This window comes from Drosophila serrata, unplaced genomic scaffold (genome assembly GCF_035046125.1).
Source record: "Drosophila serrata isolate PLE 108 unplaced genomic scaffold, ASM3504612v1 contig_184, whole genome shotgun sequence".
Taxonomy (NCBI): domain Eukaryota; kingdom Metazoa; phylum Arthropoda; class Insecta; order Diptera; family Drosophilidae; genus Drosophila; species Drosophila serrata.
This window is the reverse complement of record NW_028257082.1, coordinates 9,593,535-9,612,934: the sequence shown is the minus strand read 5'-3', so window position 1 is coordinate 9,612,934 and position 19,400 is coordinate 9,593,535. Positions and strand designations below refer to the sequence as shown.

Genomic DNA, 19,400 nt, shown 5'->3' with positions numbered 1-19,400 from the left:
TAATTATTGAAATCATTTCTACTTAAAATTTAATTTTTGGTAATTCAAGAGAATCGGTTAACATTTCGTACACCCTTAAAAGGTATTATAATTTTAGTCAGATTCTTCCGACCCTATAAATCATATATATTTTTTAATTTTTCCAAATAAGGGGTTACAACGTTAAAATTTTCAAAAATTGATGAAAATTTTAATTTTTGTAAATTTTAAATTGAGTATTTAGACATATTAATACTATAAAAACAAACAAATGAACGTTTTCCGAATTAAAATTAATTCATTTTTGTCGGAGTTGTGAGTTTTTTAAACTTTAATTTGTCGAAAAAAAACTCATAAAATACTGATAAATGGAAAGAAATAAAGAATGAAAATATTTTAATCTTAGTATGACCAAATATAATTTGCTAACTGCATGGGTATATAAACTTCGGCATTCCGAAGTTAGTTTCTTTACTTATTTAACATATTTTCTAGATTTTTTATATTTATTTAATTACAATCGAACGAATAAATCATATAAGCACCATTGCAATAATAAATTACAATTCTCTGTTTTAAAAATAAACATTTTTGTCTATTTCCATTTATAATCATTTTTTCGATTCCAGAAAAAACGTGTACAATGTTAACTGAAAATTTACCTGTCTTGTGTGTTTCGAGAATTAAATTCTAAGTTTTTTTTATACTTTTTAACTCTACAAGTAAAATAAAATTATAATTTAATGCTCATGTTTACTCTACAAGTAAAAAAAAACGTATAATTTAATGATCCAGTTAAATAAGACGAACCTTTCAAACAAAATAATAATATGAATAACAAGCCAATTTTTTTTTGGGTAAAGATCGACACAATTCAATAAGTAATAAACTTATTTTTGTGTTGTTCTATATCACTATCTACTATCTATAAAATATAAATTAATAGAACTATGGTAAAAATATTGATAATAATTGACTGAAGTAATTTTGACTTACTGAAAATCCTGAGTGACTTTATTTTTATCACATAAATATATATATAAATATTTTTAATTAATATATGATTAATTAAATATATTCAGTTCCTATCATTTTGGCCGGTAGTGTATGTTTAATGGTGCAAAACTTGGTTAACAAGAAACTTATTACCTGGTCCCGGTTCGAGTCTGTAGTATTCTTATTGGAACTGTGAACAAAGCAGTGTACACGACGATCCCGATTTGTGGAAGCAGTGCAAATTAGTTCTAACACAAAATGTTAAGCACCATACTGCTTTAATATTATACCTTATCCACACACTGTGCTACCGACATTCTATGTGTGACAGAGAGGGGGCGAGGGTGGCATTTGAAGCAAAAGCCGCTTTTGGAACATCTGATTTCACGAGCTGCGGTGTCCGAGTGGTTAAGGAGATGGACTTGAAATCCATTGGGTTCTACCCGCACAGGTTCAAGTCCTGTCCGCAGCGATTGGCTGGTACTGGTTGTACCTTTTTTTTATTGTTTTTACATATTTATTCTTTTTTCCTTCAATTAAATTACTTTATTTAGCCGTTTACGCAGTGATCTCACAATATAACAATATATAGAGCGTGGAGCATTCGTTTCTCTCTGTTTTGATGCAATACGACATTAAGCTTAGTCTAGGAATTCCATACAGATCATAATTATACGAATGGGACATTGGGTTTGCTTTTATATTCGTTTTCTTGTTTTAAATTTTAGGTCTTAGCAGCTAGAATAAAATCATAATCGCATTGATTCTTGAATAAATGTATATCACCGAATTCGTGAGCGGCTCCTTCTCCGCTTACAATTTGGCGCGCTTGTCCACGCCGATGGCCTCTAGGACGCCGCAGACATCCAAATGATGGAACAATGTCTCCAGATACTCATCCCGATGCTTAATGTAGTGAGCGGCATGCTGCGATCGCTCCCAGCGTTTGAAGGTGCACTTAATATCTGCCCGCTCCCAGTTGTCGCGCACCGCCTGATTGGAGGACGGCGGTCCGATGGGATCGTTGTCGGACACAAAGAACAGCGCCGGGGCCTTGAGCAGGGTGGAGTGGAACATCTGGCTGGAGCGCATATAATGGATGGTGGCCTGGTTGTGGAATGTCTTCAAGTGATACAGCGTGTAGTTGCGCAGGGCGCTCTGCATGCGTTCATTCTTGGGGAAAATCGACTTGGGCACGCCCACGGGAATCTCGGTGATGTCGGCGGCACTGTCCCACACCTGGCACACAAAGCGATCCAGGATGCTGCCATAGCGATCCATATCGCGCGACATTTGCAGCATGATCTCGCCCAACTGGTAGGCGCCCACCGAGAAGCCATGCATCACGATCGGCTCATACGACTTGTTGTTCTCCAAAAAACGCAGAGTCTCGGCGGCCACCACCTGGTTAAGGATATGGGGGAATCATTAGCTTCTGAACTGGTAGAAAAACGGCAAACAAAAACTTACCTGGGTTCCCTTGACCGGCCACAGGAGCTGCCACGGTGTAATGTGAACCACCATGACATCGAATCCCATTTCCGTGTAGATCTGAGCGTACTTCTTCAGGTGCTTCTGCTTGGCCATTAGCCAAGCCATCATCAGGACCAGAGGATTGCCCGTGGGCTTCTTAAAGGCCAGCGTCTTGGGATCGAACTCGACATGCGTCTTATTGTTGGTGTAGAGAGTCATGTTCTTGGTGATATCCTGAGAGGATATATACCGGCGATTCTTCGACGGGGCCATGGTGCTCTGCATTCAAAGAAAAAACAATTATTATCGGAATTTTTCGAACAGCTGATATGAGATATGATTAGTGGGGTTAGGGGAAATGAAAAAAACTAAAAATAAACACAGCTGCAATTTACATACATAAAAATTCAAATAAATACAAGTGCAAGTGTTTAAAAAGCTGTTTAAATATATATATATATATATGATCAACCGTCTGGACTTTCCCGATTTCATAGATTAATCTAGTAATAGCAAGGGAAGGATTGGATAGGTCGAGTAACTGAGCAGCTAATCGCAACCGATTAGATAGGAAGCTTCAAAGTGCCTAGAATAATGGCCTGATCGGCTGATTCCACCGAAATCCATGCAAATTAAGGCGGACATTTGATATAGCTCTGATTTATCCTCAGCAACAGCTGCTGCTGCTGCTGACCTTGAGAAAGCCACCGTAAACGTGATGATAAGCCAACCTTTTCCCGATAAGGCTTATGCAGGTGTGCGTGCGTTTGGACTATTTATGGGAATTGTAAGCTTTGCTGGGCAAGATATTAAATTACAATGATAACTTTGCAACTATTTAAGGCGACTAATAACTTTGTGGGCCGATTATTTACTGCAGCCGTACAATATATACCGTTTTGCTTCCGTATAATTGCTTTAGGATTTCAATTATCAAAATTCTCTTTGAACAAGCGACAAATTGGCACGAAGGCGAAAGAGCAACTAAATGTGCAAAGGTTTTGGGTTCTATTTTCCCTACATTTTAGCAAGGCTAAACTGATAGCCAGACATGGATTCAAAGATAGGCACGCGAAGTACAACGATAAGAAGTTGCAATTTAGATTAGTAAAATCGTTCCCGCATAAATTCGTTATGGAAAAAGAGCAAAATCATATTAATTGAAGAACAAAATGATGACACAACATGAGAGACCGACACAGAGAGATAGAGAGGCTGGCTGGAAGGGACTTTCACTTTAGTTTGACACCTTTGCACTTGAACCTCTTGGCGAGAGTTCACGGCTACTCACACGCTTCGCCCGATGATAGATTTTCAGCAGTATTACCGCTAATATCACCAGCAACGTTATCTCAATGAGGAAGTCCATATTAAAAGATAAAACTAAGCAGGTGCATCGACATTGACTAACTGACTGATCCACATAGTAGCCTATATCCAGCGATCCAGTGGAACGATCGTGGATAGTTGAGCGGAATTGAGGCGAGCTTACATTCCCCATGGAAAATAGTTATTTTAGCTGTTGTGTGGGTTTCTATATATATATATATAGGAATATGCTTTTTTCACTTTTTGCGGCATTGGTTTAAATTACATACAATGCGACACTGGAAGACTCAGTCCCCTGTGGGAGAAGTGACTAAAGTGTTTCGACTAGGGGATACTTTTTGATAAATAGGAATCTTTTCAGTTATTCACATACGAAAGTGTACGGTTATTATGGTTATAGATCCTGTGATATTAGATATCAAGTATAGGGCCTTCCTGTCTACATACCAAACTATAGTCTCAAAGGGGAAATAGACATCTTAGTTTAAACGTCTGTGTAACATTCAAAAGAAACCCAATATACCCCACATGGAACAATTTTCAGGTAAAATCAGCCCAAACGCCTGGAAATAAGAGAGGAACAGAACGAACGCTTTGGAGTCTCGAGCGAAAGCTTGGCATTGGGCGCCATTAGAATTTGAATCATCACAAAAAGCTGTGCCACATTGCTCAATTGAGCTTGCTGCATGCGAGGGTGGTTCCGTAAATACGGCCCATGATATATAGATCTACAGTTGAACAACAAACAGTATCAGTGACATCAATGTCTTAAATGTACTCTACCATTTACTGGTTGGTATAAGCAGTTAATGAGCCTCTACTAATTGCATGCATTGAACAACAATCATTAAAAAATATACATATATATGTAGACAGAGATAATCTAAACAAATCATCGGAGGAAAAGCGGGAGAGGTATGGAGAGATAGAGCGCCGAAATCATTTGCCGGGCTCAAAGTACATGAAATACAAATTACTCAAGCATGCAAATTTCAAAAGTAACAAAACTACATTTTGCACAAAATTAAGAATCTGAAATAAAAAACAAATAAGCAAAAGTTCATTCAAAAGTCAATAGATATGCAAAAAGTGCAAGTGCTTAAATTACAATGTCTGTGAATGCTCTTTTTAGATTACACATTATCTTAGGTTAAATATGACGAATAACCCGGACCTTAGACAGACTTGACGGGGCTGTTATAAGCATACAAAGTCGAGATTTTATGACCTTTTAAGCGAGAAACAGTAGTATGTAAGCACAGAAGGCGAAAATTATACATTTTTAATAGTTATAAAGGGCTTGATACAATTTTCGGAGCTAAGAGATCTTGTTATCTTGTGTTTCTGAATCTTTAAAAATCAAACAGGTGTTCTTTTTATATCTGATCGCGACATAAAGGTCTTTTTTTATAATCTTAGGTTCATTTTGGTACTTCAGGGTTATCTTATCGAATAAAAGTAGGTTTGTTGAGATTATTTATTAAAACTCTAATCTTCGAAGGGAGATAAGTTAAAAGTAAAACTTTTTAAGCGTACGTAATTGTATAGGATATTAGAAAAAATGTCTATAACAATTTTAAATATATTATAAACAATGATTTTAGAAAGCGGGGAGTGTTGACTAACAGTAATATCGGCAATTTTTGAACTTAGCTTGGAAGCAAGTATGTTTTCTTTAAAGTTATGGTAATGGAGGTCTTACGGGATGAGAATTTATAAGCTTGACTAGTCATAAACAGACGATAGCTAATGGAATGTGCAATTTACGAACGGCTTTTAGTCAGTTATGAAGTTTTGAATTTCGAAAATGTGTTTAAGCTTTAAAGGAATGCATTTCGAAATTAAGGGGATTACTCCAGACAAGTATAAAATTGAGATTTCGGCTTCTTCTCCTGCCAAAACAGAATATGCTTACATTTTGAACCGGCTGCTGCAACTGCTGGTTGCTCAGGCTCGAGAAGTTCCGGATCAGCGGTGCCTGGATCTTACGAATATCGCCCATCGGACGCTGCAGCAATCCCGGCGACTGGCAGCCGCCAAAGAAGCTATCCGCGTAGACATTCTCGTACGGCACAGTGCTGCGGCTATTTTGCGCTGTTTGGTATCCAGGTAGTAGGGATCGGGGACAGGTGATGTACATATACATGTGGCGCGGTGATGATGTAAAGGGGAGAATGAAAGCAGATCGGATCGAAAACAATTATAAATAAATGTGAGCTGGGAGCGGAGGAATGAGGAAACAATTACCACCAAAGGAAAGGCCCACGGCTAAGGTGGCGGCTGTCCGGCCGGCGGCGAAGGGCAGGCTCATCGATTTTCTCGCCGCCGTTGCGTAAAATGCAGTGCGAAAGAAGTGCGCAGCCATGTTCGTGATGCGAGTTTGCCGGGGAAACAGAAATACTTTCACAAAAAGCACTTGGACACAGACTGCAAGAATTAGCTTTCATATATTGTACGCCTTCTCTCCCTCGCACTTGCACGCACAAGCACAGACACAGACACTGAAGCACAGGCGAATGCACATGAATCGAACTTTGTACCCGCTGCAGAAGAGTCTCAATTTTTATTAAATTGATAAATTCGTACCGAGATTCGTGTCTATATCTTGCGCTTGTGCGTGCAATTGCGACTGGGTAAGGCTGTGTGGGTTTGTATGGCGTGTGTGTGGGTATTGATGATTGTCTAATTGGTACCCGAATTGGATCGATCGCGGTGTAGGCCACTTACGCTAACGTCAAGCTCCCGTGTTTGGTTTTTTTTGAAAATAAATGGGATTCCTCCCCCTACTTTGTTTGCGGCGGTAGAAATAATGTGACCAAGCTAAATTTGTCGAAGAACCCCTTTTCTGATTTCTGGGATGAATAATGTCTGGGCACACTGCCAAATAAAACCTAAACAAACAAGCGCAAGGTATCAGCGCAATTTTGTAACGTTAAACCATTGAAAATGTTAACTTTTCATTGAAGTGATAAAAACGTACTATTTGGACTTGAAGTGATTTCATCAAAATTAAACTTCTGGTCCCAGGAAACATCTTCAGTAAGACCGTAGTACAAGGTACTAAAAACACCAATTCTTTGTAATTTGTGGTCAGCTGTTGAGCAATTTTGTGCATTGTTTTTGTCCTTGTTTTTACTTTGCGGTTTTAATGCGAAAGTTTATTTTGTAAATAGGGTAAGTATTTTATAAAAACCTCCATTAATTATGAAATAATATGATATGAGAAACCTTTCTGTTTTATAATCCAAAATATAGTCGACTGGCATCGCACACCCACATCACAATGGACCACGCGGTGGCTGTTTCTGTTGAGGATTTGGCCCCGGAGCAGGCCAAGTCCAGTGCGCCATTGAAGCCATCTGCCAATACTGCCATTAAGTGCCTCAAGTGCGACAAGGTGTACATATTTCCCGCCGACAAAGATGACTGCCTGGCACACTTCTATCTGGAGCACCGTCTGGTCATAGCCGATGTGGAGGAAATAGCTCTGCTGGAGGACTATTTGCAGTACTGGGAGAAGGAGTTCCAGAGTGCGTATCTGTAAAATCTAGAAAAGTAATCAATTAACTAACATTCCTTGTGTTTAGGCCACGAATTTGAGCAGTACTGCACCACAATGTTTCTGGACCAACTGCCCGATGGAAAATACTCGAAAAACGAAAAGTACTACCTGCTTTGTGATATCCTGCCCCAGGACTACGAGCTGCGCCGACGATTAAAGGAGGAGAGCTTGAGCAAAGCGCTGGAACGGCACCAGTTCGAGCTCACCGACCGAAACTTCTCCAAGGAGTGTCTCTTCTGTAGAACCGTCATCAAGGGCCTGAGGGCGGATTACTTAGACCACCTGTTCGACAAGCACTTCCTGCTGGTGGGCAAGCCAGAAAAGCTGGTGTATGTGGACGAGCTACTGGATCACTTGGAGGCAAACCTAAACCAGTTGGTGTGCCTGTACTGCGAGAAGATTTTCAAGGATCGGCCAACACTCAAGGAGCACATGCGCAAGAAGGGGCACAAGCGGATAAATCCAAATCGTAAGGAGTACGACAAATACTTCCTCATCAACTATAATCGTGGACCAACGGTACCAACTCCACGGAAGCAGCACCACCAAAAGCGAAGACAGGCTTCAGCATCCGTGTCTACATCCGTTGATCTGGAAACCGGCAGCGTGGACTTCGACAAGCACTTTGCCCGACCCGATTCGGATGGTGAACACGATTCGGACTGGTCTGACTGGGCGGGTGATGGTGAACCGAGTGCTATCAAGTGCTTGTTCTGCTCCCATCTGGGTGAGAACTTTGCCGACCTCAAGGAGCACATGAACGAGACCCATCAGTTGGATTTTGATCGTGCCACCAGTTCCCTGAACTTCTATCAGAGGGTAAAGGTTGTGAATTACCTGCGCCGCCAGATCTGCATGCTGCGCTGCGTCACTTGTGACCTCCACTTTGATGATCAGGTGCTGCTGGCGGAGCACATGGCCCAGGAGTCACACTGTGGTATCGGTAACAAGGCTAGCTGGGACAAACCCGAGTTCTTCTTTCCCTACATGGAGAACGATGGTCTGTTGTGTGTCCTGGACGATTCCGCCGGCGATGAACCGGACGCTGATGTGGTGCGCATCATATCGGAGGACAATCTAGCGCAGATCAACAAGGATGCGGAGTCCTTATCTCTTGAGAATTTTAAGCTGTAACGTGCTAAATCGGTTTAAGGATAAAGATTGAAAATCATAAATGTGAGCCGCGTTTGAATCAGAGAACCAACGATTGTGAAGTGCTATATAAAATATTTAAAATTAAGTGTTAAATTTACAACTTTTATAAATTTTAAGTTTTTAAAATAATTAATAAGAAGTGTGTACACACTGGGTGGTATATTTTAGAAGTCGCGTTGTGGTCACACTGCGCCTGACATCATTCCAAAAGAAAAAAAAAGAAAGCAAAACAAAGATAAGTTCTGCTAACATGGAAGCCCTAGACATCCTGGAGAAGCGCATCGATGCCCTGACGCGAGTCCTGGGTCCCCTGCCGGATGCGCCAGAGTCGGGCGAGGGCGTGGTGGACGCACTGTGCTCAGCACACGCACTTCTGGGCGAAGCCACCACGGGAAGTGTTCCTCTGCAGCAGTGCGTGAAGCGAGCTCCCGAACTGGAGAAATACCTGGATCCCAACTTCCTGGAGGAGCAGCAGCAGGTACGATCCAAGGAGGTCTACCTGCATGCCGTGGCTCCCGAGCTGAGCACCCAGGCCGAGCAACTGGAGAGGATCAAGCAACTGGAGCCGGCCCTGGGAGCGGAGTACTTCCGCAGCATTCCCAGCGAGTGTCTGGATCAGTTGAAGCAAATCACTCAGAACAACGGCGAGTATGCACAGCAAAGTGAGCTCATAGAGGAAAGTCTTGTGTTGGCTATGAAGCGGTATGGTGAGATTCAGGCGGGGTTACTAAGTTCTCTGGACGCGATGAGCGAGAGACTGGACCAGGTGGAGCAGCGGATGGAGGAGAAGAAGCGGGCGGAGCTTAACAAGGATGTGCCGCCCAAGGATTAAGTGCGTTCGCCTAGAGACTGCTGAAAGTATTTTGTACACTCATGTTTTCCCAGACATACCAAGTCGAATTTGGTCTTAGATATTGCTAAAAATTTCTCTATCTTGAATACGCTTTCCATTAATTAAATATAGTATTTAGTTAAATAGAAAGCTGAGATTTGAGCAATTCTAGACCCAATTCGATTGGAATCAACAGGGAATATTAGAAATTCTAACCACTCTTTGTTATAACGAATAGTGGTTTCTGATGCTATTTCATTTGTAAGTTTCCTTTTTAAACATTATTTAATGCTAGCACAATAAAAAACTATCAAATTATAACTAGCTTGAATTCATATTAGGTTAAAAGACCATTCCTTATAGAGATTGCTGAAAATATAGTATTTGATCTGGTTTAAAAAATCACATAATACATCTAGAGCTATCCTTGTCAATATATTCCCCAAGAAAAAATTTTATCAATAATAACTTTCCTTTTTTAAACATTACTTTAATGCTAGCGAAATAATCAACTTTACCAGGTTAAACCTAATCGAAATTCAGATTGGAAGCAACCAGAATCCATTTTACTAATATACATGTGTATGTATGGGGCACAGTCTTGACTTCTCCTCATCTATAGGGAAGTCTGGGGGGCTCCTAAAAGCGGAGTTCGTTCCTCTGGATCCTCTCGTAAATGGATGAGGTGAGTGGAGCATACACGCCATCTGGCTGGACATAGTACAGTTCGTCGTCTACAATATCCGGATTGAAGCCCTGCTGCTGGAGCTCAACCTTGCGCAGCTTAAAGGTGCCCGTGAGGTCAATCCTTCGCAGGAATCTCAGGAACTGGGGTCTCGCATAGCTGGGAAGTGCCTTCGCTAGTTCCACGGCTAGCTGACTGACCTGCACCTCGCGACTGGGATCGTAGATAGCAGCCATTCCAGCTCTGCCTTCGGTATGAGGTACGCTGACCCCATAAACAATGACATCCTTGTAACCAGCCAGATTGCTTATCTGCGCCTCCACTTCACTGGTGGACACATTCTCCCCCTTCCAGCGGAAGGTGTCACCTGTGCGATCCCTGAAGTACAGATAGCCACGCTCATCGGCCACCAGAAGATCGCCCGAGATGAAGGCCATGTCACCCTTGGAGAAGACATCGTGCACTACTTTCTTGGAGGAGGCCTTCTGGTCCACATAGCCCAGGAACTCGCGGCAGGGATTACCCCTTACAATCTTTCCGATGAACACGCCCGGCTCATCGGGCTTACAGCGCTCGCAGAGGCCTTTACTATTCCTCAAAGGCTCACCGGTGTGAGGATCTGCTTTAATGATCGATATGGGATAGATCTGTGGCATAATCCGGGACACAAAGCCAATGGCTCCCACGGTGCTGTCATTGTTCATAATGTTGGCATTACCCTCGGTGGCTCCGTAGAATTCACCCACCTTTCCGATTCCAAAACGCTCGACGAATTGTGGCCAAATCTGTGGACGCAATCCATTGCCAAACACCATGCGGACTTGGTGCTTGCGGTCATGGGGAGCAGATGGTGTGGCCAAGATATAGCGAGCCATCTCTCCAATATACTGGCCAACCTAGAGGGGATTTGGGAAGGGTAGGATATATTTAGCATTCGATTTTGATAGAGAACATTGATCTTACTGTGCACTGAAACCGTGAGCAATCGGCAAAATATCCAGAGGCACTGAACTTTTTTCTTATGACCACCGTGGAGCCAAAGAGGAGAGCTTGTCCCATGCTCATCACTCCGCCAGCAGTGTGATATAGGGGTAAGGGCGTGTAGAAAACATCCTGATCCTTAAAACCAAGTGTAAAGTGAATGCCAGCGGATATGAAGAAGTATCTGAAAGAGGGGATTCATTGAGATAAGTTTATGAGGTTAATCTTTGCTTAAGGAACAAGACCCTAACTCACCGTGAATGCGTGATGACTGCTGCCTTGGGCAAACCTGTCGTTCCCGAGGTATAAATATACACCAACTTATCATGATGATCCGGTCGGGAAGCTCCAGCGGCCACTTTATCCTTGGCAGCTGTTTCCAGGAGCCCATTTAGTTGCTGGGCCAGTCCTTGGCTAAGTCCCTCTGAAGCCACCATTTCCTGGTTGGCCTCATCGTTGAACTGATACAAGCCGACGTGGGCAGGCAGATCCTTGGCTATGTCCATCACTGCCGATCTGAAGCTGGCCCCATAAATGAGAGCCGTGCACTGGCCCACCGTAATGCTGTGCTGGAGAGATACTCCCCGGAGATTCGTATTTATCAGTGGGGTAATTACTCCGATCTTGGATAGACCCAGCCAGGTGGCCACGAACTCGGCTCGGTTCTCCAGCAGCAGGCCCACCACATCACCCTTCTTGTACCCATGACTGTGGAAGACGTTGGCCACACGGTTGGAGTGTTCGTTTAGCTGCCGGAAGGTCCACTGCTGGGATTCGCTGACAATGGCCAACTTATCGGGCTGCCGAGCCACATTTGCCTCAAAGATATCACCGATGTTCACATTCTTCCTCTCCTGCCGTTTGATGAACAGCAGAACACGGATGTAGGAAAAGAGAGCTCTGGAAAAGAAAAGTTCATTTAAAATAAAACCAAAAAGGTCTATAAAAAATTAGTTCTATCGGTAAATTCTAGTTTTAATAAACTTCATTTAAACCAAACTAAGAACCGGTTTAAACAATTTGAAGAATATTAATCAATCGTTGTAAGACCAACTTTATTCTCTAGCTGCCAAGCTATCATATTTCCTATAAGATAGATTGATTTTATGATAGAACTGATAAAATCAGTAAAGACATTAATAAACCACAGTGATTGGGTCTTAAGGGTATTTGATGCAAATAAATCCAAATAATTTAATGTTTATTTTAAAGTATATATTATATTTTTAAAACAAGCATTTTAAAACATTCTTCAGGATACCTTTCAATTCATTTTCTGAACTATAATACTGCCTGTAACTCACCTGGTATCTCTGGGAGTGGTTACCATTGCTATATAGAACCATCGCCATCCAGGACGAACCAGCAGAGCGGCTACCAAGCTCACATAGAAGGTGGCTAGTCCATACCAGGGTCCTTGGTAATAAAGGATCAAGCCAGTGGCTGCGCTGAGCATGGGTGCCAAAATCCATTGAAGACGACCACGCCAACTGGTTTTTTCGGGCTTAAGAACTTCATGGGAATTCAATTCAATTGTTACCTAGAAAAGCAAAGGATTGACTATTACAATTCATCAAATACCAATTTATAAATAATTTAAACTATGCGTAAAAACGGAAAAATGAGAAGCACCGCCCGCATCACTCATACGCCGCGTAAGCCCATCCGATGCGGGTGTTTAAATAATCAATGAAATAACGTTACTGACGTTGATTTAAAATTTTTCCTGATCTTTGACTAATAGCTTGTTGTTTAATTTGCACTCTAGCCCGCGAAGCTGCCACTACCACAGTCATAACTTATTCCGCATTTCAATCATTTAGCACTTTATTTAAACAATTTGCAAGTAAACAAACCAAAAGATAAAAAAAGGCGAAAGACAAACATAAAAAAATATAGAGTGGATAAACAGAGGTTTTAGTGGCCAAATAGGTGGCCACTGTGACCAGAGATCTCGCGGAAGTGATTCAGTGCCTTTAGCTCGGCGTCGGCGGTCAATCGATTGGACAGTCGGATCAGGACGCAGATGGTCAGAGCTACGATCAGTCCCAGCATAAAGAAGATAATCTAGTTGTGGGTGCACCGATATATATATAAATAAGGGAATGGTACTTGGACTCCCAATTACCTTCTGCCAAATGGTCAAGCGAGGCTGGCCATCGCCCTCTTCCAGCAACGATTCGTTGTCGGTGCCTGTCATCATGCTCTAGACAAATCTTTGCTTAACTCTTTTGACCCTTGACGCTTGGTTGGAACTCAATCGTATTTTTATTTGTTTTGATATTATCGTATTTGACTGACAGTTGGTTCCGGGGAAGTGTTGTATGTAACTTTCAATTTACCTTAGGTGTGCCATTAAAAATTGTAATTAAAATCGAAAATACAAAGTTTCTCTATAGTTGTCCCCAAGCTTAGTTTATATTTTATACTCAAAAGTCAAGGTTTATTGTTTTGTCCCCCAACCGCATTATTTTAATAAAACCTTAAACTTGACTTTTATAGTCATGGAAAGAGGTCAACTTAAGGCTGCTGGTGGAAAGCATTAATATGTTAGTCCTTTGTTCTATAATAAAACTTTAAGCAAAAAATAAAAACATAATCAGTACAAGTATTCAAATTACCCAAACAATTTATTATAAAACATTATAAACATATCTGAATGCAACTAAACTTGTTCTTTGAAGTATTTTCCTGTCTCCAAACAATTTGAAGAAACCATTAACCATTTTCAGCTAAATTAAGTAAATAAAGACCAAGCTTATAAGCACTGTTCTCTAAAGTCTTATTCAAACAATTAAGTGCATGAGAACTGGTTCTTATAATCATAATTAAACTTCGTTTAATCGCCATTTACTAACTACCATGATCTTGACTTTCAAACTATTTCATATCAACCCAATAAAAAGCCTTCATTTGGATTGCATTGATCTTTTATTTTAAACCTGATCATAAGTTTTATCCGAACAGATCGGTCGGTCACATAATACTTTGAGACCCAGACCTAGTCCCGGTTGAAATCAGCGAGCCAAAAAACCAAACTGGTTTTGCTCGATTTTTTTTCAGTGGCTTCGTTTTTGTTATTTGTATGTTTATTTTTTTGTTGCATTATTTGTTGTAGGATAAGATTGTTAATGGGTAAGAGGGGGAAGAGCTTCAGGGGAGTCACCAGGGGAGTAAAAACAACAAAAGCGAATCAAAAATATGTATGTTGGTCAGCACATATTCGTGCTAGTCACCTGTGGTATTTACCTGAGTGGCGCTGGGGTTCAAGGCCGTCGAACCTGGGGCAATTGTATGGGTATCCGATGTTTCGGCGGCACCAGCACCACCACCACCACCTGTATTGGCTCCACCATCATCCGCAGTAGCAGTTGCAGTTGCAGCAGCATCGCCAGCGGTGCACATTTTATTTATTTTCTGGCTTAATACCGCATCTACCAGAGGCTGATCGAAAAGTGTCTGATTATCAGCTGGATTCGGTTTTGGTCTTCAATTAAAGTTGATCGGCTTAGGTGGCTTTTTGTGGTTTCTTGATGGTTACACAGAGAAAAATATAAAATATAATGATTATTTAATTAGTTACTTATTATAATATCACAAGAATTATATGAGCTTAGAAAAGTATCTAAAACTTTGTAATGCATTAAATCCTAAGCTTTCCAATTGATAAATAGTTTTAACAGTTTTATCAGTTACTTAAAAATGTTTTACAAATATATTTGTTGTCTCCAAAGTATGAATTTATAGAAAATATTATAAAATATTTTAATCCTTTTGTCACAAGAGATTTGTACAGAGAAATTAAGATTTTCTTCATGGATATAATTCATTTGTAATGCATATATGCATTAGATGCACTTTTGTGAGTGCACTTTCGAAGATAATAATGGGTAATTAGGCGACGACCGGCAGTCGTTGGAAGGGGCTGACAAACAGACCGACAGACAAAAAGAGAAAAGGTGCAAAATCACAAAAAAATAAGAGGCTGTGGAAAAACAAGCCACTGAGATGTGGGGAATTTGCAATTGTAGTGCACAAGTGACACCAGCAACACCGGAGAAGATGGAGAAAAATTGCCTTTTTTAACGTGGCTCGAATGATGCTGCGCGACGCTTTTTAGTTCAGGTGTGTCAGTCGTCTCAAGGTGAGTTTTGGGGTCTGCTGCGGTTTATTTACGCGCGACGAATGGCTAAGAGCCAAGTTAAGTGTAGCTACAGGTGGGTCATAAACCCGTTAATGTATGGTAAACTCATTTAATGCCAAAGACAATTAAGACCAGTTTAGTGTTGAGGAAGTCAGGTGGTGTTTTGAGGATAGCATTTAAATGGGAAAAATAGGGCCTACTAGGAAATAGAAAAATGTATATAGCAAGGACAACTGTCAAAACCTTTTGTTACAATTTTTTACTTAGATAACGCCTTGATTTCTAGGAATTCATACTTAACAAAAGCCTAACTGTTAGAAACTGAAGGTGAAACTTTGAGTATTTATTTTATTTTAAAGAGACAACTTTAAAAATAGATTACTGAGTGCTTTTGAAACCACAACTTGAAGTCATTAGGCACATAAAAGTGTCAATTAAGTTAATGAAAATAAGCTAATAAATTAAAAATAATAATTTATAAAATAAGAAACTACCAACCAACAAATGAACTGTTTAAACTATAGAAACTATAGATATAAAACTATAGAAATAATTTTGTATTTAGAATCTCCTCAAATATTTCTTTCATGATTTATAAAGTGTATAAAACACAGAGGCAGGCAATACTTTATACAGTAACCTAAACTTAAAGCTAATTAATGTACTTTTCGCTATAGATTTGTATAATCATTTAACATGTTTAACTATTTTTTTTAGGTATTTAACCCATTGCCCCTTTGCCTTGTCCACTCATTTAGCATAATGCATAAACTTTTGCCATTTTCTCAGCCTGAGGCTGACACAAAACTGAAATTCCGGTCCTCTGGCAGTAAATTATTTGTGTATTTTTTTTACAACATTTTGCGCATGCAAACATTTATTATAACTACTGTGTTGTTATTGTTTTTCCCATTGTTGTATCTGTGGTGGCCCACTTATATGCATATAATACTATATGAGCCACATGTGATCTCTGCCGATCATTAAGAGACGCGGATGTTGGTGACGCTTCATCACTTTCACTGAAATCTTCTTCTCCTTTCTTTTGTTGAATTTCTTTGCCTTTTGTGGGTCCCTCCCCCCCTCCAACTCAAGCTTGGAATTTTCAGGGGATTAAGAGATACAAGATACGAGATACCAGCCATCAGATACGCGATGAGATGCGATTGTGGTGATGAGCTCAAATTATGGCTGAAATTGTTGTGCACTCTATTAACTTGATGGATTTACTGCACGCACTGAAGGAACGGAAGTTTGATTGTTTTAGAACTGTTGGAGTAAGGTTTATATTTTGTAGAACTTGTATTTTTTTGGGATTTTAGATCATTTTACAGGTTAATTTATAAATATAACCTGTTCTGTGAATGGCTTTAGCAGGTTAAAGTAGGGTCTCTAAAAAGATGTGATTTGTTTATCTGATTTTGTTCAACATTTAGTTAATTTTTTAACTCAGTTTACAAAGGAATTCCCTGTTGGTATGACAACTAATATAGAAATCTTTAATTTATAAAGTATATTTCACATATGCACTTTGTTTTAATGACAGTTTCCCTGGTATATAATTTATACAGAGAATTATCCTCAAAGATTACTTTCTTTATATGAAATTTGTAATAATTCATTTATAATCTTCACTTTTGCACTTTGTTTTAGGGCCATTAACTCTCAATTTGGGCTACTAACTTGGCTGAGTTAAATTTGTTTTGTTAAGTGGGAGTTTAAGCCGGAGTTTGAGCCCGTCGCGTCTTTCGGCCAACAGCTTCGTTCATCAACTGCGCCCAAAAAAGCTAACAGCCGCTGTCGCTGTCGCTGCCTCTGTCGCAGCCGAAGCTCTGCCAACGTCGTGGCAACAGGTCGCCGTCACACACAGATACTCACCCATACTGGAGCAGGCGAACTACAAGCCAAGCTTCGGGTCGAAGCTCTGCACCTGAGCAGCAAGCAGCACACAGCAAGTTAACAACGTGTTGTGGCTGCCGCAGATCCGCTCAAATTGCCCGTTGCAATTCTGATTTCGCCTGTTTGCACGTGATTATGCCGCACATGCAGCATGTGTATTGTTGTGTGTATATTATTATTTTTTTATTATTAAGTTCCAGCGAGTGTGTTTCCTTTGCGACCATTAAAATGTCAACAACCACGGAGCGTCAAGAATGTGGCTCTAATGGTAAGGAGGGGGTGCTGCATGTGGGTGCACTGGGTCGCGGTGCAGGAAGGAGGAGGCACGCACTTAATTCAAAACACGTGTCTTTCTCTCTGTGGGTATTGCCCTCAGTTTCAGCGATTTCTGTTTTACGATTCTCTTCTGGCATTTCTTTCTATGCATATAGACACTGCGAAAAAATCTTGGGTAATTTTATGAACAAAATGCTTAAATATAATATAGTTAGAAATAAAAGAAGGCTATCCAAATCTCTAAAATTTATCACTAAAAGAACTGTGAATATGAAACTGAAGCGGGCTTTTTTCTTAGGGTGAGAAATGTCTTCACTAAATAGATTTTAAAATTTTAAAATCCACAAAATAGTCTGTGTATATAGAATAATATATATATATATAAAATGCTAATTTTCAGTAGTTCGTGAGGGCATAAAATCCGTAAAACCCTACTGATTGTTAAAAGCCATATATTATATATTCCGACTCGCAATTAAAATCCTAATTAGTTAAAAATAAAATATTAGAAAAAATATTTTACAATTTTTTTTTCGTATTTTTGAAAATTTTAAACGGGGTTAACAAAAAACTTATTTTTTTTAAATTTACAACTGAGAATGCAGAATTATTAGCCTATTAAAAACTATCATAGAAAAGCTTTCCAAAGTGAAATAAAAGAATTTTTGACTTAGTTATGAGTTTTTAAACTTTGATTTATCGAAAAAGTGACCATAAAAATATATCCATAATTATTGAATGAAATATTGTTAACTTTTTTGTTAACTAAAATCGATGTATTATCTACGATGATATCTACGTTGCAGAATCGAAGTTTTATATTTTTATATTCATTTTTTTCACTATATTTAAAAATATATATTTGCTCTAATGTTTCTTCTAATAATTTATTCTATGTTTATTATTAAGCTTAGCTTAGTTTAAAGCGAAAATACTTTAATATTCATGTACAGAAACTAAAGTGAAGCGAACAATTGATGAGTGTTAAGCCCCTTACCTCTCGGCAGCGAATGCAACTCCAACCTCTTATTAAATATCATTTTGCATGTTGACTTGTGTTGTGGCTCGAATCGTTCGCCATGACTCTGCTAAATTGTTATAAACAATCTGAGCGACGGAGATGGAGCTATGCTAAACATTAAGCCTTTGGGTGGGAGAGAGGGGGTTTGATTCATGAAATCTGGGTCAATTGGGCGTTGCAAAATAATCGGTGGTTCACTCTGGTGAAGGTTTGATGGCTAAAAATATTTGTGGCACTTTTAACATCACTTCGGCAATATGTCTAAATTAATTTTTGCGATGGAAAATAGGAACTTATCTTATTGACAGATGTTAGATACTAACTGACAAAAGATTTCTGTTTAATAAAGCTGGAATAGATATACAATCCCAATAAAGCTTTTTTTATAAACTGAGTTCAGATTAAGTCGTACTTTAACCTAAAAGCCTACTTAACAGGTTAAGAACGCTAAGTAATATGCGGTTTAAAAGCTCTCCTAAAGGCAATTATAGTCAGAGCTTTATCGCCGAGACAATAATAAGTGAATCACGGTAATTACAAGGCGCCTTTAGAGCTAAGATCTCTAGTTTTTTATACGAGTGTGTATAATCCAGTTAATAAGTGTTCAGATTACACTTGTTGAGGGGTTAAAAAGGGCTTCGAAAAGTATACAGTGGGCTAGAGAACTCTTAATTAAATAAGTTTCTAATGAATCTTCAAAATAGCCTGCAAACTTTTCCTAATTTCTGTGAAAGTCAAGTACCATATCCTTTGCCACATCCATAATTTCCGCGCACATTTAGTTACCTGTTCTGCATAATTCGTATCTGTCAACAGGAACTTTCAGTGGCATTTTCATTGCCGTTTCTGCTCTAACAATTTTTATAGTCCCTGCCAATCAACAGCTCGATGTTTTGCTCACTCCCTTCGAGCCGCCAAAGAACCATGCCCAATAACAAGGCTCCAAAGATATGCCCCGACATCCAATGGTCTTTTTCACACATATATTCCAACAGACATAAAGTGTCTGTGCAAAAAATGCACAAGCACATATCTCCACTTTATATGTATATATATTTCCAGTTCTTT

The 19,400-nt window shown here is 39.7% G+C and overlaps 4 protein-coding genes and 1 non-coding gene across 12 annotated transcripts; 3 read left to right on the top strand and 2 right to left on the bottom strand.

Moving 5' to 3' along the window:
- The first annotated feature begins 1,365 nt into the window (after nucleotides 1-1,365).
- On the top strand, nucleotides 1,366-1,447 carry TRNAS-UGA (transfer RNA serine (anticodon UGA)). Its single transcript has one exon. It is a non-coding gene; the product is annotated as a tRNA-Ser (tRNA).
- Nucleotides 1,448-1,661: 214 nt separating this feature from the next.
- On the bottom strand, nucleotides 1,662-6,793 carry l(2)k09913 (transmembrane protein 53-like lethal (2) k09913). Of its 4 annotated transcripts, XM_020946631.2 has the most exons (5): nucleotides 6,505-6,793; nucleotides 6,025-6,204; nucleotides 5,693-5,871; nucleotides 2,446-2,727; nucleotides 1,662-2,379 (listed from the first exon to the last, which is right to left on the bottom strand). In XM_020946631.2, exons 2-5 carry the CDS (start codon nucleotides 6,140-6,142, stop codon nucleotides 1,789-1,791), a joined length of 1,170 nt encoding a protein of 389 aa, XP_020802290.2. In that variant the 5' UTR covers nucleotides 6,143-6,204; nucleotides 6,505-6,793; the 3' UTR covers nucleotides 1,662-1,788. The 4 variants fall into 4 exon arrangements, with proteins under 4 accessions (XP_020802290.2, XP_020802308.2, XP_020802300.2 ...); XM_020946649.2 differs by lacking the exons at nucleotides 5,693-5,871; nucleotides 6,025-6,204 and having other exon boundaries at nucleotides 6,505-6,646; XM_020946641.2 differs by lacking the exons at nucleotides 5,693-5,871; nucleotides 6,025-6,204; nucleotides 6,505-6,793 and adding an exon at nucleotides 3,740-4,704.
- Nucleotides 6,660-8,627, top strand: LOC110177331 (zinc finger protein 277). The gene is made up of 3 exons (XM_020944013.2): nucleotides 6,660-6,951; nucleotides 7,033-7,307; nucleotides 7,365-8,627. The coding sequence occupies exons 2-3, from the start codon at nucleotides 7,061-7,063 to the stop codon at nucleotides 8,471-8,473; spliced, it is 1,356 nt and encodes a 451-aa protein (XP_020799672.2). The 5' UTR covers nucleotides 6,660-6,951; nucleotides 7,033-7,060; the 3' UTR covers nucleotides 8,474-8,627.
- A 33-nt stretch (nucleotides 8,628-8,660) lies between these two features.
- Fatp2 (Fatty acid transport protein 2) lies at nucleotides 8,661-18,724 on the bottom strand. Of its 5 annotated transcripts, none has more exons than XM_086829060.1 (6): nucleotides 18,309-18,724; nucleotides 14,242-14,521; nucleotides 12,297-12,532; nucleotides 11,248-11,892; nucleotides 10,975-11,176; nucleotides 8,661-10,907 (listed from the first exon to the last, which is right to left on the bottom strand). In XM_086829060.1, exons 2-6 carry the CDS (start codon nucleotides 14,395-14,397, stop codon nucleotides 9,966-9,968), a joined length of 2,181 nt encoding a protein of 726 aa, XP_086685186.1. In that variant the 5' UTR covers nucleotides 14,398-14,521; nucleotides 18,309-18,724; the 3' UTR covers nucleotides 8,661-9,965. The 5 variants fall into 5 exon arrangements, with proteins under 5 accessions (XP_086685186.1, XP_086685185.1, XP_086685184.1 ...); XM_086829059.1 differs by having other exon boundaries at nucleotides 17,015-18,656; XM_086829058.1 differs by lacking the exon at nucleotides 18,309-18,724 and adding an exon at nucleotides 16,820-16,922.
- Nucleotides 8,745-9,647, top strand: DCTN3-p24 (Dynactin 3, p24 subunit). The gene has a single exon (XM_020946547.2). It carries the CDS (start codon nucleotides 8,745-8,747, stop codon nucleotides 9,324-9,326), a length of 582 nt encoding a protein of 193 aa, XP_020802206.1. The 3' UTR covers nucleotides 9,327-9,647.
- Nucleotides 18,725-19,400: the final 676 nt, after the last annotated feature.

Coding starts and splice junctions, on each gene's coding strand:
- DCTN3-p24 (XM_020946547.2), top strand. CDS start 8,745: ATGGAAGCCCTAGACATCCTGGAGAAGCGCATCGATGCCCTGACGCGA.
- LOC110177331 (XM_020944013.2), top strand. CDS start 7,061: ATGGACCACGCGGTGGCTGTTTCTGTTGAGGATTTGGCCCCGGAGCAG. Junction 7,308..7,364: donor CTGGGAGAAGGAGTTCCAGA/GTGCGTATCTGT, acceptor CCTTGTGTTTAG/GCCACGAATTTGAGCAGTAC.
- Fatp2 (XM_086829060.1), bottom strand. CDS start 14,397: ATGTGCACCGCTGGCGATGCTGCTGCAACTGCAACTGCTACTGCGGAT. Junction 12,533..14,241: donor TGAACCCCAGCGCCACTCAG/GTAAATACCACA, acceptor TTGCTTTTCTAG/GTAACAATTGAATTGAATTC. Junction 11,893..12,296: donor ACCACTCCCAGAGATACCAG/GTGAGTTACAGG, acceptor TTTCTTTTCCAG/AGCTCTCTTTTCCTACATCC.